At 39.5% G+C, this 17,106-nt stretch overlaps 1 protein-coding gene across 14 annotated transcripts in view; it reads right to left on the bottom strand.

Annotated features, from left to right (window-relative positions):
• Positions 1–17,106, bottom strand: part of SETX (senataxin) — a 90,651-nt gene that overhangs the window by 26,809 nt on the left and 46,736 nt on the right. For all 14 annotated transcript variants that reach the window (XM_086324411.1, XM_086324410.1, XM_086324414.1 and 11 more), the window contains 5 exons: positions 12,541–12,640; positions 8,934–9,107; positions 6,656–6,888; positions 5,485–5,652; positions 2,020–2,176 (listed from right to left, as the gene is read on the bottom strand). In XM_086324411.1, the coding sequence (XP_086180537.1) occupies positions 2,020–2,176; positions 5,485–5,652; positions 6,656–6,888; positions 8,934–9,107; positions 12,541–12,640 (832 nt within the window). The remainder of the gene's footprint in view (positions 1–2,019; positions 2,177–5,484; positions 5,653–6,655; positions 6,889–8,933; positions 9,108–12,540; positions 12,641–17,106) is intronic.

Genomic DNA, 17,106 nt, shown 5'->3' with positions numbered 1-17,106 from the left:
TGCACAAATAGTATATAGCAGAGATGAGATTCTATTACACTACTGTTCCTCAAACTATGTTCTATTCAACAATCCATGGAAAAATTCGTTTGGAAAATGGCTGAGTTAAAAATAAACAGATTTCTTAACCTCAGGATATTTCAAAAATGAAGATGTTTATCTTTTAATACATGTCTGAATTCCCCAAATGAAATCTTTTGGGACCACCAATCAAATCCTTTTCTGTAGAATACTCAGAACCAAGATTCTGAAACTCTGCTCCACATCACAATGCCACCTCAGGATCTAAGGGACAGAAGGTGCTGGAAATTCTGGTAATTTCAAAAACTGTCAGCATCATTTGAACTGGTTTACTAACCACATTTTTAATTCTAGGTTAGTACACTCAGGTATTATTTAGTCTAAAAATCTCCCACTGCTTCACTGAACTAAATAACATCAACCAAGCAGTATTTATTAGCACCTATCCCAACCTAACATGTCATGTGACTTGCTTGCTGTCTCCTTTCCCTGAATCCCAAGCCCCAGAGAATCAGGTTTTGTTTTGGTCATTGCCTAGAACAGCAGCTGGCACACAGTAAATACAATAAACGTGCTGAATGAATAAATTAACAATTTATTATACAGTTGTCTACATGTATCTGTATTCCTAGTTCAGCTCCTTCTTCTAAATTTGAAGCCATCTTCTCTGGCCAACATTTACTTGAAAGTTTCAAAACTGCTAAGTTGATTATCTGCCAGAAAGGTGATGAGATTTATACCCACTCTAAGCACCTCAAAATACTTCAGAAATTAAAACAGAATCCTTTAAATTGCAGAGTGAGCTCAGAAGGATGTAAAAGAAATTCCTAGGGGCGAAAAACAGAGAAAGGTGAAAACCAGATATGAAAGCCCCTGAGCTGCTGTGGCTTCCCTGGAGGGAGAAGGATGAGAGCCCATCACTGTCCAGGTGCTGAGGTATTGGGTTTTTTAATTCACATACAACAAAACACAAGGATTTAAAAATTAGCAAAAGTCACTCAAATGCAGAAAACTTGAATAAATCAACAATTAAAGACATTCAGCAGACAAAAACTTATCCATCTGTCAAAAAACAGACCAAAAAGTAAAAAGAGAACAACAAACACCAAAACAATACTAAAAACAGATTAACTTTCAAGGAACAGATAATCACTTACACAAAACATTGCAAATAAATGTCTGTATAAAATTCAGCACCCATTCATAAAAAAAAGCTAATGAAAAACGGACTTCTTTAACCCAATAAAGGGTATAAACCAAATCCCACAAACATATATATCAGATGCATTGGAAAAAAAAAAAAAAGTACTGAAAAATAAGGAAAAAAGCTCTCTTTACCGACAGAGATGTCATTTTCTAACCAAAAAAGTTAAAACCTAGACCCGGCATTTGTCCCACCTTCATCCAGCCTTGTCGTGTTGTCAATGGACACCTGAAAAAGTGCTTATTACCCCTCCTCAGGAAAAGGAAAGTGAAAACAGCACCCTGCCCACTGTCTGGGCACTGTTCTCAGTGTGGGATCTGACACAACCACTTTCTAGAAGGATCTGGCACTATCTAGAAGATGCACAAATCCTTCAACCCAGCATTTTCACTTCTAGGTGTATACACGCTGCTGCTGCTGCTGCTGCTGACGCTAGACCAGCGCTTTTATGAGGCACACTTTACATTGTACTGAAAGCAGTACACTCACACTTCACCAGTAAAATAGGTTTCACAGAATACTACTTACCCCGCTCATTAACTATGCTCTAATCTTTTCTGTTTCCCTCTGTTCTGTTCTATCTTATATAAGTATGCTGGTTCTGATCTCCCTAAACTGATTTCACAATCCAGTGACTGGTCACAAGCCACACTGTGAGAGAAGCACTGTCCTGGAAGGCCACATGAACGAAATTCGGGAGATGTCAATAAGCCAGAACTGGCTCACTTTTTGTCATTCAAAGCTCCCCACACTAAACACTGAAAACAAATTAAAAGCCTACATAAATATCATACCCATAGGATTCTTCTTGTCTTTACACTTTTCTTTGAATTCAAGGATAATTTTTTTCATAAGTTCATCAACAGCTGCATTGGAAGGAGCACATACGAGGACACGGTTTTGCTTGATTTTGGCGTTGGAGTTTTCATCTGAATACCCCCTCCTCTGGTTCTGCAATTTGCATCAAACAAAAAGTCCTGATGAGTTCTATTACACAATGTTATAGTTCTTTCCTACTTTCACATATATTCAAAAGTTCCTATAATAAAAATAAAAAGCACCTGCATCTTCATTTCAGTTCAGTCGCTCATTCATGTATGACTCTGCGCCCCATGTATCACAGCACATCAGGCCTCCCTGTCCGTCACCAACTCCCAGAGTTCACTCAGACTCATGCCCATCAAGTCGGTGATGCCATCCAGCCATCTAATCCTCTGTTATCCCCTTCTCCTCCTGCCCCCAATCCCTCCCAGCATCAGTGTTTTCCAATGAGTCAGCTCTTCGCATGAGGTGGCCAAAGTACTGGAGTTTCAGCTTTAGCATCATTCCTTCCAAAGAATTCCCAGGGCTGATCTCCTTCAGAATGGACTGGTTGGATCTCCTTGCAGTCCAAGGGACTCTCAAGAGTCTTCTCCAACACCACAGTTCAAAAGCATCAATTCTTCAGTGCTCAGCCTTCTTCACAGTCCAACTCTCACATCCATACATGACCGCTGGAAAAACCATACCCTTGATTAGACGGACCTTTGTTGGCAAAGTAATGTCTCTGCTTTTCAATATGCTATCCAGGTTGGTCGTAACTTTCCTTCCAAGGAGTAAGCGTCTTAATTTCATGGCTGCAATCACCATCTGCAGTGATTTTGGGGCCCCAAAATATAAAGTCTGACACTGTTTCCACTGTTTCCCCTTCTATTTCCCATGAAGTGATGGGACCGGATGCCATGATCTTTATTTTCTGAATGTTGAGCTTTAAGCCAACTTTTTCACTCTCCACTTTCACTTTCATCAAGAGGCTTTTTAGTTCCTCTTCCCTTTCTGCCATAAGGATGGTGTCATCTGCATATCTGAGGTGATTGATATTTCTTCCGGCAATCTTGATTCCAGCTTGTGCTTCTTCCAGCCCAGCGTTTCTCATGATGTACTCTGCATAGAAGTTAAATAAGCAGGGTGACGATATACAGCCTTGACGTACTCCTTTTCCTATTTGGAACCAGTCTGTTGCTCCATGTCCAGTTCTAACTGTTGCTTCCTGACCTGCATATAGATTTCTCAAGAGGCAGGTCAGGTGGTCTGGTATTGCCATCTCTTGAAGAATTTTCCACAGTTTATTGTGATTCAGACAAAGGCTTTGGCATAGTCAATAAAGCAGAAATAGAGGTTTTTCTGGAACTCTTCCTTTTTCCATGATCCAGCAGATGTTGGCAATTTGATCTCTGGTTCCTCTGCCTTTTCTAAAACCAGCTTGAACATCTGGAAGTTCACAGTTCACGTATTGCTGAAGCCTGGCTTGGAGAATTTTGAGCATTACTTTACTAGCGTATGAGATGATGTAATTGTGCGGTAGTTTGAGCATTCTTTGGCATTGCCTTTCTTTGGGATTGGAGTGAACACTGACCTTTTCCAGTCTTGTGGCCACTGCTGTTTTCCAAATTTGCTGGCATATTGAGTGTAGCACTTTCACAGCATCATCTTTCAGGATTTGGAATAGCTCCACTGGAATTCCATCACCTCCACTAGCTTTGTTCGTAGTGATGCTTTCTAAGGCCCACTTGACTTCACATTCCAGGATGTCTGGCTCTAGGTCAGTGATCACACCATAGTGATTATCTGGGTCATGAAGATCTTTTTTGTACAGTTCTTCTGTGTATTCTTGCCACCTCTTCTTAATATCTTCTGCTTCTGTTAGGTCCATACCATTTCTGTCCTTTATAGAGCCCATCTTTGCATGAAATGTTCCCTTGGTATCTCTAATTTTCTTGAAGAGATCCCTAGTCTTTCCCATTCTGTTGTTTTCCTCTATTTCTTTGCATTGATCGCTGAGGAAGGCTTTCTTATCTCTCCTTGCTATTCTTTGGAACTCTGCATTCAGATGCTTATCTTTCCTTTTCTCCTTTGCTTTTCGCTTCTCTTCTTTTCACAGCTATTTGTAAGGCCTCCCCAGACAGCCATTTTGCTTTTTTGCATTTCTTTTCCATGGGGATGGTCTTGAACCCTGTCTCTTGTACAATGTCACAAACCTCCATCCATAGTTCATCAGGCACTGTGCCTATCAGATCTAGTCCCTTAAATCTATTTCTCAATTCCACTGTATATTTATAAGGAATTTGATTTAGGTCATACCTGAATGGTCTAGTGATTTTCCCTACTTTCTTCAATTTAAGTCTGAATTTGGCAATAAGGACTTCATGGTCTGAGCCACAGTGAGCTTCTGGTCTTGTTTTTTGCTGACTGTATAGAGCTTCTCCATCTTTGGCTGCAAAGAATATAATCAACCTGATTTCGTTGTTGACCACCTGGTGATGTCCATGTGTAGAGTCTTCTCTTGTGTCATTGGAAGAGGGTGTTTGCTATGAGCAGTGCGTTCTCTTGGCAAAACTCTTTTAGCCTTTGCCCTGCTTCATTCCGTACTCCAAGGCCAAATTTGCCTGTTACTTTAGGTGTTTCTTGACTTCCTACTTTTGCATTCCAGTCACCTATAATGAAAAGGACATCTTTTTTGGGTGTTAGTTCTAAAAGGTCTTGCAGGTCTCCATAGAACCATTCAACTTCAGCTTCTTCAGCGTTATTGGTTGGGGCATAGACTTGGATTACTGTGATATTGAATGGTTTGCCTTGGAAACGAACAGAGATCATTCTGTCATTTTTGAGACTGCATCCAAGTACTGCATTTTGGACTCCTGTTGACCATGAGGGCTACTCCATTTCTTCTAAGGGATTCCTGCCCACAGTAGTAGATATAATGGTCATCTGAGTTAAATTCATCCATTCCAGTCCATTTTAGTTTGCTGATTCCTAGAATGTCAACGTTCACTCTTGCATCTTACACTGATACTAAAAACTTACTGTGAACAGCTCCATCCCAATACAAAATAAAAAGTTTAAAAAAATTACTCAGTCATAAAATTTTATCGTTAACTTTTCTGAGCCTTACCTTATTATCCACTGATTTTATTCAATACCCAATCCAACCAAAATGCAGCCCAGGGATAGATAAATCCAGGATGGTCTCCTGGTATCAGCTATGGCCACTAACAAAGCCAGGAGACCACCATTCTAGCCCTCAGGAGTGATTGCACACAAAACAGTATTTTCTGCCTTTTTATTTCTTATAACCTTCTCCATCTCTGCTAACCCTTTATCCGATACGGTTCTACACAGTATCAAAAGGCACTTTAGTACTTAATCACACGTTAGTTAAATCTAGTGATGTGAAATGATATATTCAATTAAGAATGCTGCTGCCCTCACAAACACTTTACCTCTGTCAGCAGGCGGTACAGGATGCCAACAATGGTTTTTGATTTTCCTGTTCCAGGTGGTCCATGAATCAGACAGATCTTGGCAACTGATGGGGAGTGTTTCACCATGGCACATGCAGTTTCTATCGCTTTCTTCTGGTCTTCATTGAAATCTTTTAAGTAGGCAACCTATATGAAAGACATTAGTGAGAATGACTTTTTCTTCCTGTGGTTGCCCAGGAAAGCTAGACAGTGGAAAAATCTGTGTAAACTGCTCCTGTCCTCCATCAGACAGAAGCTTTATGATCAGGCAAGACTCCAAAATGACCTTTAATCTAAGAAGCGCATTCACTACTGGAAAGAGTCACTTACAAGTATCTACAGGCTTCAGTCCGTCTATAAATAAAACAATATTTTTATTTGTGATTCTTATAAAGATCGTGAACTGTTTTTGCACTCTTCTTTTTATTTCTTCTCTGATTCTTCCCATTTTAGTCAATTCTCTCCCTAGACAGTAAAAGCATTCCAAGACTTTCTTTCCTAACACAAGTGACGGAGTGGAGAGGATCTTGCTTCAGCTGAGTCTACACCTCAGTTTCACTCTCAAGCTGTGTTTCCAAACTCACCTCTCCGGACTTCAGCCTCCACCGATTTTTATATAAATCTCGGATCCCTTAGAAGGTGAGAATTGAATGAGAAAACACATGGAAGCCCGAACACAAGGAAGGGGTTCAAATAACAATTCTTTCCCTTCACCTGTCTCTGTGTTAATTTCCTGGAACTTATACAGAATTTTATAATGAGAAATATCCATTCACACAATACAATAACTTTGTCTTCAAACCGGCAACAGTACCAAAAGCTCCACTGGTCATTCAAATGCAAAATTCATTCCATTAAACCTATTCCTACTTACTCCTGCATTTTAACCACCTAAAAAGTAGGACGTTCACCTAATATTTTAATGTTGTTCTTCAAGCATATTTTCAACTCCTTATTGCACTCTACCTTCTTCCTGAGGTAAGCTAACACAAAGACACACTTTACAACATTAAAGAAAACTAGGCACTAAAAATTTCACTGGGCATACACTGTGACTAATAAGTCTTTGCTGTGGACAAAAGAACATGATGCTTTAACGTTGTGACATGAAATGTTCTGACTTTCCCTGTATCAAATGGTCATCACTCACAATTCTCTCAGATGTTGCAGTTGGTAAATCTTTTGTACAGAAGTCCATGGGGTTTGGATTCAGAATGGCTCTGGCCAGTTGGTTCCGACCACTCAGCAAAGACATGGCTTTCAACTTCCTTTGTGTAGTCACCAGAGAGCTGATTACAAAGCATTTCACGAGTTCATTTAAATTGACTGGTAAATTATCTTGAGTCTGGATGGAAACCGAACACTCAAATTTCCCATTATGCACTGTTACCAAGATAGAGAAAAAGCAATCTCGGTTACCAGTGAATGCAAAGTGTCCAGTTAAAAAGGTTATTCAGAACAAAGTGTTTTATAACTTGTTTTCTACACATCATTCAAATAATTTACTCAGTGAAGGTAAATTACTATTTATCTACTGAATGGCTCCTACAAACCAGGCAACATTCCTATCCTCAGGAGGCTTATTTTTTAGGAGGCGGCGGCAGGTAATCAAACAAACATGCCAGGTGATGGTAAGTAGCATGAAGAATGCAGAGGAGGGGGATGAGGAAGTGAAGAGGGATGTAAGGGAGTGTTATGCAGACAAGAGAGTCAGGGAAGACCTTCCTGATAAGATGACATTTGGGCATGGTCTTAATACAATGAAGCCATGTTGATAACTGGAAAATTATGTTATAGGCAGGGAATCAGCAACCGCAAAGGCAGCAGGGTATCTGGATTATTGAGGAACAGAGAGAAGGCTGGTGTGCTGGGAGGAAGCGAGCTCGAAGCCTGAGAAACTACTGGTGGCTACTCTTCACAGGGCTCTGCAGTAATGACTCTGAGTCAGGTCAAGGGCTACAGGACAGCTCTGTGTAGGGAAGGGACCTGCTCTAACGCCCACATTAAAAGAATCACTTATGGTGAATGAAGAATACACTATAATGGGAAAAGCAAAAAGACCACTTAATCCAGATGAATCCAGGTGAAAGTGAATGGTCCTGTGGGCCAGGATATAGTGGGAGAGGTGGGGCCAGGATGGAGGATATACTGCAAAGGATGGGCCAGTAACAGGACTTCCTGATGAATTGGTTGGAGCCTGTGAGGGAGAGAAAGACTCCAGCATGACTCTGAGGTCTGGGGCTGAGTAACTGGGAGAATGGAGGTACTGCATCCTATGATGGGAAAAGCTGAAGCAACAGCACATCAGGCAGTAAATCAAGTGTTTCTTTTTGGAGTAGATTTTAAATGCCTAATGATCTCCAAACAGAGATGGGATGGCAGAGTATTAGATACATGAAGAGCTCAGGGAAGGAGGCCACCTTTGAAACAGAACTCTGGCAAATGTAGCCACCTGTCAGAGTCAAAAGCACAGACAAAGCTATGTATCCCCACAGCTCCTCTTCTACATGCATCCTACATGAAGAGCTGAGCTGTGCTCACACGAGAGTAAACACAGCATATCAGTTACGACACGGCACACTGCTCAACTCCAACAGCTTTGTTGCTGTTTATAAGATGTAACGCAAAAAGGTGAAGGAATAATGAAATCATATTCTCTTCACATAAGAGAAACTAAAAAAAGCAGCAATGTCAAAAGGGCAGCTTGGCTTATATAAAGAATGTGGACTTCTCAGTCAAATAAAATTAGGTTTCAATTCTGAACCTACCATTTAATACTAAGGGTGACCTTGGGTAAATTATTCCACATCCTGACCTCTGATATCCCAATAAGCAGGGAACAACTAATTCTGCTTTGCAGGGCTCTGGGAAAAGATAGTAAATGTGCACAGGAAGGACAGGGCACACTGTGTGGCACATAGTTGGTACTCCTTAAATTCAAGCTAACATTATTTCTGTTATGCTCCCTTAGGGAGAGAAGCCCCTACAACACAGTGGAGGAAAGTGACAGAAACAGTAAAGCCCTCAAGGTGCCTTACAGTTAGTTACATCTTTGGTCTGCTCATTAATAATTAGCCAGAAAACCAAAGCTGGAATGTGATTTAACAAACAGATGGCTTGCAAATTATGTTTTATAACAAACACTGACAGATGAAGAAATTTACTAGAAGGAAAAGAAGACATTACAAAAGAACACTTTTAAATCTGAAGTCTAAAGCAAGAAATACTGGGCCTTTTCCAGCTGAGTCTAGAAAATCTAAAAGAGGTCTTGGAAAGGTAAATAAATCATCAGCCTCACAAACACAAGTCTGATAAATGTACATCAGCTAAATGTACAGCAAATATATGGCTGGTAAAGCCTAATTTAGAAGGAAATGAGAAGACCAGTTTCTGACAGACTTCTCTACAGAGTCTCACTAGGTACTCACTGACTGAAGTACGGCGGAATTTATGAACATAGCCACAATAATATTCACAGGCATCCTCCAGGTGACTCCACTCTAAATCTTTCTTCTCCTCATTGAGTCTTTCAGGAACCAAAAACACCAAATCATTTTCCCTTGGATGAAGCTGTTTAGCTAGCTCACATTCCTCAAGATAAACTGTAAAACAGTAAGAAGTCAGCATTTATTCTAACAGAATAAATATACATAAGATTAACTAAAGGATATTAAACCCTTGTACTAAGAGTTCAAGCAAGTAGCATACACACTTCAAAAATGATGGTCTAAGCCAGTGGGCATTTTCAAATATTGATCACAGAGTATTATAAAGTTTTTCTTAAAAATTTACTGCTACAACACCAAAATAGATGAAGTCATAATATTCAAAAGGAGCTAATAAATTTCCTTTCCTTGAAACTTACCTTAGTTTTTAATCAAAAAATTCCCACTTTTGTGCTCTACTTTCAAAATCCTCAGAGAAAACCTGGAAACAAATATCCAAGTACATAGAAGCATTCTGAGCCTACTGGTGGCATTTCAAACAAGGGGAAAGGACAGCAGTAAAATAAATGGGGCTGGGAAAACAGCACGCTCTAATTAAAAAGTTTAGTACCAACTTTGCCAATTTTCAACAAACTTCAACATTTTTTTTCCTCTAAAACTTACACAGGAATGCAAAGGGACAAGAATAGCCGATGTACTCATAAGGCAAAACAAGCTAAGAGGACTTGTTTACTAAAACTTATTCTAAAGCTTAACTAATCAAGCAATGTGACACGGGCACTGAGGTAGGCAAATGATCCAATAGAGAAAGGCGTCCAGAAAATATCAGTGCATTAAATAGCCACTAGATTTATGGCAAACATGGCACTACAGACCATGAAGAAAGGATAGTCTTTTCAATTAACAGTAGTGGGATAATTACATCTCCATTAGGGGAAAAAAATGAAACATGGCCCCTACATCTTACTCACGCACAAAATCGATTCCAGGTTGACAAAACAGTGAAGCCTCTAGAAAAGGGATTGGTAAACTTTCTGTAAAGAGCCAGATTTTTCTTTGCAGGCCACATATGGAATCTGCTACATATTCATCATTACCATCTTTTTTTCAAAACCTTTTAAAAATATACAAAAACTACTCTAGGGCAATATGAAAACAAGATATGGGGTAGATGTGCAAGCTGTTATTTGCTGGCACCAGTTCTAGATGTTAAGATAATATATTTATGACGTGCAGAAGGGAAAGGTTTCTTCAATGAGTCATAGAGCATTCCATAAAAAAATACACAAATGCATTTGTTATGCTAAAAATAAATTCTAAACAAGAATTTTAAAGACATCTCTATGAGAGTCATAATGCAAGCTAAAGTGGGAGAACGGTTTATATCCAAATTATACAAAGAACTCGTTACAAATCAGTAAGAGAAAGACAACAGAAAATGAACAAGTCTTTTGGCTTCCCCAAAGAGGTTACTTAAGCATCTACTAAATATATAAAAAGGGGCTCAAGTTCATTGATAGCAAAATAAAACCACAAATGGCCATTAGTACGCACACAGTAACAGGTTAAATTAATAGCACAATCGATACAAATGTGTTGGTATAAACATGGAACAATGTGACTTCCATACACTGATGGGGGTGCATAATTTCTGTATAAACTGGCTTGGCATTATCTACTTCAGTTGAACTCATACAACTCATTTCAGGAGACAAGACTACAAAAATGCCCTCACATGACACTAGAGACACATGAATGACCACAGTGGCATTATTCATAAAATGCTATGCGTAGAAGAGTTATTAACATAGCAGGCCTGAGGCTTCTTCTGTCCTTAGAAAGCTTACAAGTTGCCCCCCCCCCCATTGGCATCTAAGAACTTGGATTTCCAGACAGTTCTCATTCACTGATGACAATGGTGCACTGCATCTAACCTGTTTGCCAAATTCTTTCTCTATGGTTTATGTCAAACACCCATTTTGCTTCTGGAAAGTTACGAATCTGGAATGGGCAGAGGGTGTTGCAGGCACTGAGTCCCTCAGTTTCCCTGGTAGGTAACATGTCACATGTATTGTCACACCTGACTAGTGGGACAATTAAGTGCCTGTTGTGTGACTCCACTGGGAAAGGACTCTTGAAGGTTGCTCCTGGTCTGCTTTAGACTTCTCCCATGTGCTTAGTCCCATTTGCTAATTTTATTTTGTATCCTTTCACAATAAGAAGTCACAGCCATGAGCATGAATATAATTCCTGTGAGTTGTCCTAGTGAATCTCTGAACCTGGGATTGGGCTTGTGGACTCCTGATACAAAAGAAGACCTTCAGACCAAAACTGATGGAAAAAATGCCCATTAATGGAAATTCCCTGGTGGTCCAGTGGTTAGGACAAGCCACATGGCTTGACCAAAAAATAAAATAACAATCTCCATCAACGGTAAAACTGTGATGTAGTTATACACTGAAATAATACTACAGCAATTAAAACAAGTACTGAAAATATACACAAAATTGATGAATTACACACATGTTAAATGAAAGAAGTCAGAAACAAGAGGAAAGACTATGTGATTCTATCATAAAGATAAATGGCAGATAAATCAGTTACTTAAATATTAAAAAGAAATATAAAATTACAAGAAAACATGAAACTATTTAATTTCTAAAACCAAAATTTGAACAGTAACGTTTATGAACGTAAGAAGATAAAAACTGCCTCAAAAACCAAATGTGAACCTGAACACAAATAATGAAACTAAAAAAAAAGTTACAACAAATGCACACAAATAAGAAGAAAACAAACTCCCTAACAGAAAAATGACACATGGTATGCAGAGACAATTATGTGACCCTTTCTACCCCCAAGAATATAAAAGACCACTAAAGATTTGGAGACAAAATGTATAACCTCAAATGAGATACAATTCCCATGTAAAACGGGAAAAGTTTAAACTAGCAAATGAGGAGAGACACATTCTTCTGTTCTTATGTTAGACGTGACAATGGAATTCTTTTTGGTAGACAGAGGCAATATGAATCAAGTCTTAAAATGCATACACTGTGATCCAGGCAAAAGGATTTATTCAGTGTAATAGTGAAAAATCATAAACAATACACACATCTAACTAGAAACTGGTTAAATAGAACTATGGAACATGCTAACAACAGAATAATTACAAATACTGAAAAGACATTTACAACAGATTAAATGAAAATAAGTCAAATGTAAGCTTCGTGAAGGCAGAATTTTATGTTCTCATCCCAGCTACATATCTGGCATCTAGAATCACACACTATCAGGCAGTACACAGTCAATAAATATTTGCTGAATTAAGTAAATAAAAAAAGTCACAAAATAGGTAAATAACCCAACCCCCCTCACCACCTCCCCACACTTCACACAGATGAGGAGCAAGTCTAGCAGTAATATATGCACTACTAATTATCCTCATTAAGTAAGACTTTAAACATATTCTACATAAGATTCAACTTAGGAAACCTATAAGAGGTTTCAAACAATTATCCTGTTCCCTCAAAAGAAATCTCTCCAATTATTACATGACACAGTGCAAGTTACTTAAGAAAGAACTTACCCACAAACTCCCAGTATTTTTTATAATCACCAGGAAATTTTCGTAAATGTAACTGATGGAATTTCTCTTTGTTTGGAGAGCTGATCCATTCCTGTGCCACCTTAGCAAAGCAAAAAAAGCAAATTGAGAAAGCAAAGACATCTGAAAATTTTTCCAAAGTAAGCAACAACAAAATCCAGAACCTAGAAATCCCAGGTGACAGAAATAGTAAATATTAACTTAGGACTTCTGGTTTCCAGCTTGGCATGTATGGAACTTAAAAATCACCAGTCCATCCTAACAAGTATAAAGAGACAAAAAGGTGGATACAGACAATCAAGACTTACCAGAGCAGAAACCCTTAAGCAGAAACCTCCATGGCCAGGAAGAAAACCTGAACTGGATTTGACAAACTGTTGGAGGCTCAGTATAAACAACTCTGAATGCTTAAAAACTCCAAGGCGACCCAGTCATAAGGGATATCCAACAGTCTGCTGAGTTTCACATCTAGGAGCTCTAATAGGCCCCCACAGTAAATGTAGGAGAAAATTCCCTGTGTCCTTTGGTGGGAGAGGGGGAGTGGATATAGCAGTGTTGAGGATTAGGAATTTTAGAACCATTTTAAAATACATCAGAGTATTCTGACCTTTTAAAATAATTTTTCACTGGAGGATAATTGCTTTACAATGTTGTGGTGATTTCTGCTGTATAACCACCTGATTCATCTATTAAATATATATCCCTTCCTTCTTCAGCCTCCCTCCCACCTCCATTCTAACCTTCTTAACACGGCTTTGATCTATACAAAAACTATTTTACCAGAGCTAAACTTGCTGGATGACAACGGGTGAGATGGCTGGATGGCATCACCAACCCGATGGACATCAGTCTGAGCAAGCTCCAGGAGTTGATGATGGCCAGGGGAGCCTGGTGTGCTGCAGTCCATGGGGGTCAGAGTCGGAGACAACTAAGCAACTGAACTGAACTGAAACTTGCTAGGCTTTTATCAGAGCCTAACCTACTTGGGGGAAGAAAACCTACTCCAACCCATTCTGGTCATCCTGTCTCACCTGAGGAGGCAGGGAGAAACCAAGATGAATGAGTGTGAAAGCCAGAGGCAAAGGCTCACTAAAAGACTGACACCTGGGCTTCCCTGGTAGCTTAGTGGTAAAAAAAAAAAATCCTGCTGCCAATGCAGGAGACATAGGTTAGATCCCTGATCCAGGAAGATCCCATATGACAGGGAGCAACTTAGTGCTTGCACCACAACTACTGAACCTGTGCTCTAGAGCCCAGGAATGGCAACACACCCTAGAACTTGTGCTCTGCAATAAGAGAAGCCACTGCAATGAGAAGTCCCTGCACCACAGCTAGAGAGCAGCCCCCACTCGCCACAACTAGAGAAAAGCCCGAGCAGCAACGAAGACTCAGCACAGCCAAAAAATAAAAAAGACTGAAAGCTTATTACAGGACTATGGCATGCTCTCCCTTCCCCCATAGCTCAGTGCTATTTACTAAATGTCTATTTACTGCTGTTCTTTTTATTTAGTATATCAAATCCACCTTACAACAAAAAATAACTGCATTCTCAAACACAAAAACACACAGTTTGAAGAGACTGAACAAGCATCAAAATTAGTCATATATAGCAGGAATATTGGAACTGTCAGACCAACAATTTTTCAAAAATAATATTAATTTATATACTAACTTTAAAGGAAAAAGTAGCCCATGAACTAATAGGTGGATAAAGTAATGAATGAGATGTCAATTCTGAAAAAGATCCCAAAGGAAAGGCTAAAACACTAACAGAAATGAAGGATGCCTCTGCTGGGCTCATTAGAACAATGGACACTGCTGAGGAAAGAATCTCTGAGATTTAGGATGCAGCAACAGAAACTACCAAAGCTGAAAAACAAAGAAAATGAGGAAAAAAGCCACACCCCAGAATATCCAAGAACTGTGCCACAATGCCAAAAGCTGCAGCATACACATAATGGGGATATGAGGCGGAGGGAGGGTGGGGAAGAAGCAGTACTTGAGACAATGACGACTCAGTTTTCCAAAATTAATATCAGACCCCAAATGACAGATCCAGGAAGCTCAGAGACCAAGCAGAATAAATGCCAGAAACTACATCTTTAGGAAACATATCATATCATATTCACATTTTAGGAATTTGAAATATTAAAGATAGAAAGAAATCTTTAAAGAAGCCAGTGAGGGGAAAAACCCCCTCTCTATAGCAGAGAGGATTAAGAACTACATCCCACTTCTCTTCAGACAAATGCAAGCGAGTGAAACATTTAAGATGACTGAGACAAAAACAACCCTACCAACCTAGAATTCGGAATCCTGCAAAATTATCCTTTAAAAGTGAAGGAGAAATAAAGATCTTCTCACACAAAATTTGAGGGCATTTGTCACCACTGCACCTATCTTGTAAGAAAAGTTAAAAGATATTCAAAGAGAAGGAAAATTATATAGGTCAGAACTCAAATCTACATAAACAAAGGAAGACCATCAGAGAATGAATACGTGAAGCAAAATTAAAACTTTTGTTTCTTATTTTTAATTCATCTAACAGATAATAGCTTATTCAAAATAATAGCAACAACGTATTAAACTATGGATGCTTATGTATGTGTGTGTTTGTTAACGTAGGCCTACGTGTATGTGAAACAAATGACAGCAGTGATACATTGGATGCCAAGGAAAAATCAGGAATATTTTGTTATTGTAAGGCAGACACACTATCCATGAAGTGTTATCTGAACACAGACTTGGTTGTAAATATATACTACAAGCTCTAAGGCAATCACTAAAAAAAATTTTGTTGATATTCTAAGGATAGAGAGACAATAAAATTATATAAAGTGCTCAATTAAAACCACAAGAGCAGGGACAATAAAAACAGGAATAAACAACAAGGGTAACAAATAGAAAATAGGAGCATGTACAGTTAACATGCTGAAGCTAAAGCTCCAATACTCTGGCCAGCTGATGTGAAGAGCTGACTCACCAGAAAAGACACTGATGTTGGGAAAGACTGAGGGCAGGAGGAGAAGGGGGATGAGGATGAGATGTTGGATGGCATTGACTCAATGGACATGAATCTGAGCAAACTCTGGGAGATAGTGAAGGACAGGGAAGCCTGGCATGCTATCATGGGGTTGCAACGAGTTGGATGTGACTAAGCGACTGAACAACAAATCCTTTCATCATTAACATTTCTATTAATAGCTCTTTTTATGTGAACCTCTGGCAGACAACATTATTGGCCTCTTCATGGATCACAGCCTTGTTGTGGTAAAGGAGCTTATGTAACTAAATGAAGCCATTAGACATGCTGTGCAGGGCCACCCAAGAGAGACAGGTCTGAGTCAAGAGTTCTGACAAACCATGGTCCACTGGAGAAGGAAATGGCAACACACTCCAGTATTCTTGCCTTGAAAACCCCATGGACAGTTCAGTTCAGTTCAGTCGCTCAGTCGTGTCCGACTCTTTGTGATCCCATGCCCTGAAGCATGCCAGGCCTCCCTGGTCCGTCACCAACTCCCAGAATTTACCCAAACTCATATCCATTGAGTCGGTGATGCCATCTAACCATCTCATCCTCTGCCGTCCCCTTCTCCTCCTGCCTTCAATCTTTCCCAACGTCACAGTCTTTTCAAATAAGTCAGCCCTTCGCATCAGGTGGCCAAAATATTGGAGTTTCAGCGTCAGCATCAGTCCTTCCAGTGAACACCCAGGGCTGATTTCCATATGAAAAGACAAAAAAATATGATAAATGAAGATGAGCTCCCCAGGCTGGAAGGTGTTCAATGTGCTACTGGGGAAGAGCAAAGGGCAATTACTAATAGCTCCAGAAAGAAAGAAGAGGCTAGGTCTAAGTGGAAACAATGCTCAGCTGTGGGTGTGTCTAGTGGTGAAAGTCAAGTCTGATGCTGTAAAGAGCAATACTGCGTAGGAACCTGGAATGTTAAGTCCATGAATCAAGGTAAATTGGACGTGGTCAAGCATGAGATGGCAAGAGTGAACATCAATATCTTAGGAATCAGTGAACTAAAATGAATGGGAATGGGAGAATTTAATTCAGATGACCATTTTATCTACTACTGTGGGCAAGAATCCCTAAGAAGAAATGGAATAGCCCTCACAGTCAACAAAAGAGTCTGAAATGCAATACTTGGGTGCAATCTCAAAAATGACAAAATGATCTCAGTTCATTTCCAAGGCAAACCGTTCAACATCATAGTAATTCAAGTCTATGACCCAATCACTGACGTCGAAGAAGCTGACCAGTTCTATGAAGACCTTCAACACCTTCTAGAAATAACAAGAAAGAAAGATGTCCTTTTCATTACAGGGGATTGGAATGCAAAAGTAGGAAGTCCAGAGATACCCAGAATAACAGTCAAGTTTGGCCTTGGAGTACAAAATGAAGCAGGGCAAGGATAACACAGTTGTGTCAAGAGAACATACTGGTCACAGCAAACACTCTTTTCCAACAACACAAGAGACAACTCTACACATGTATGTAGACAACTCTACACATGGATGAAGACATCTCACAAGATGGTCAAT

The sequence above is a fragment of the Bos grunniens genome, chromosome 11 (genome assembly GCF_055505025.1).
Source record: "Bos grunniens cultivar Pamir isolate PY7600 chromosome 11, Bosgru_T2T1.0, whole genome shotgun sequence".
NCBI lineage: Eukaryota > Metazoa > Chordata > Mammalia > Artiodactyla > Bovidae > Bos > Bos grunniens.
Note: the sequence above shows the minus strand (reverse complement) of the source record. Positions and strands in the feature narration are given on the sequence as shown.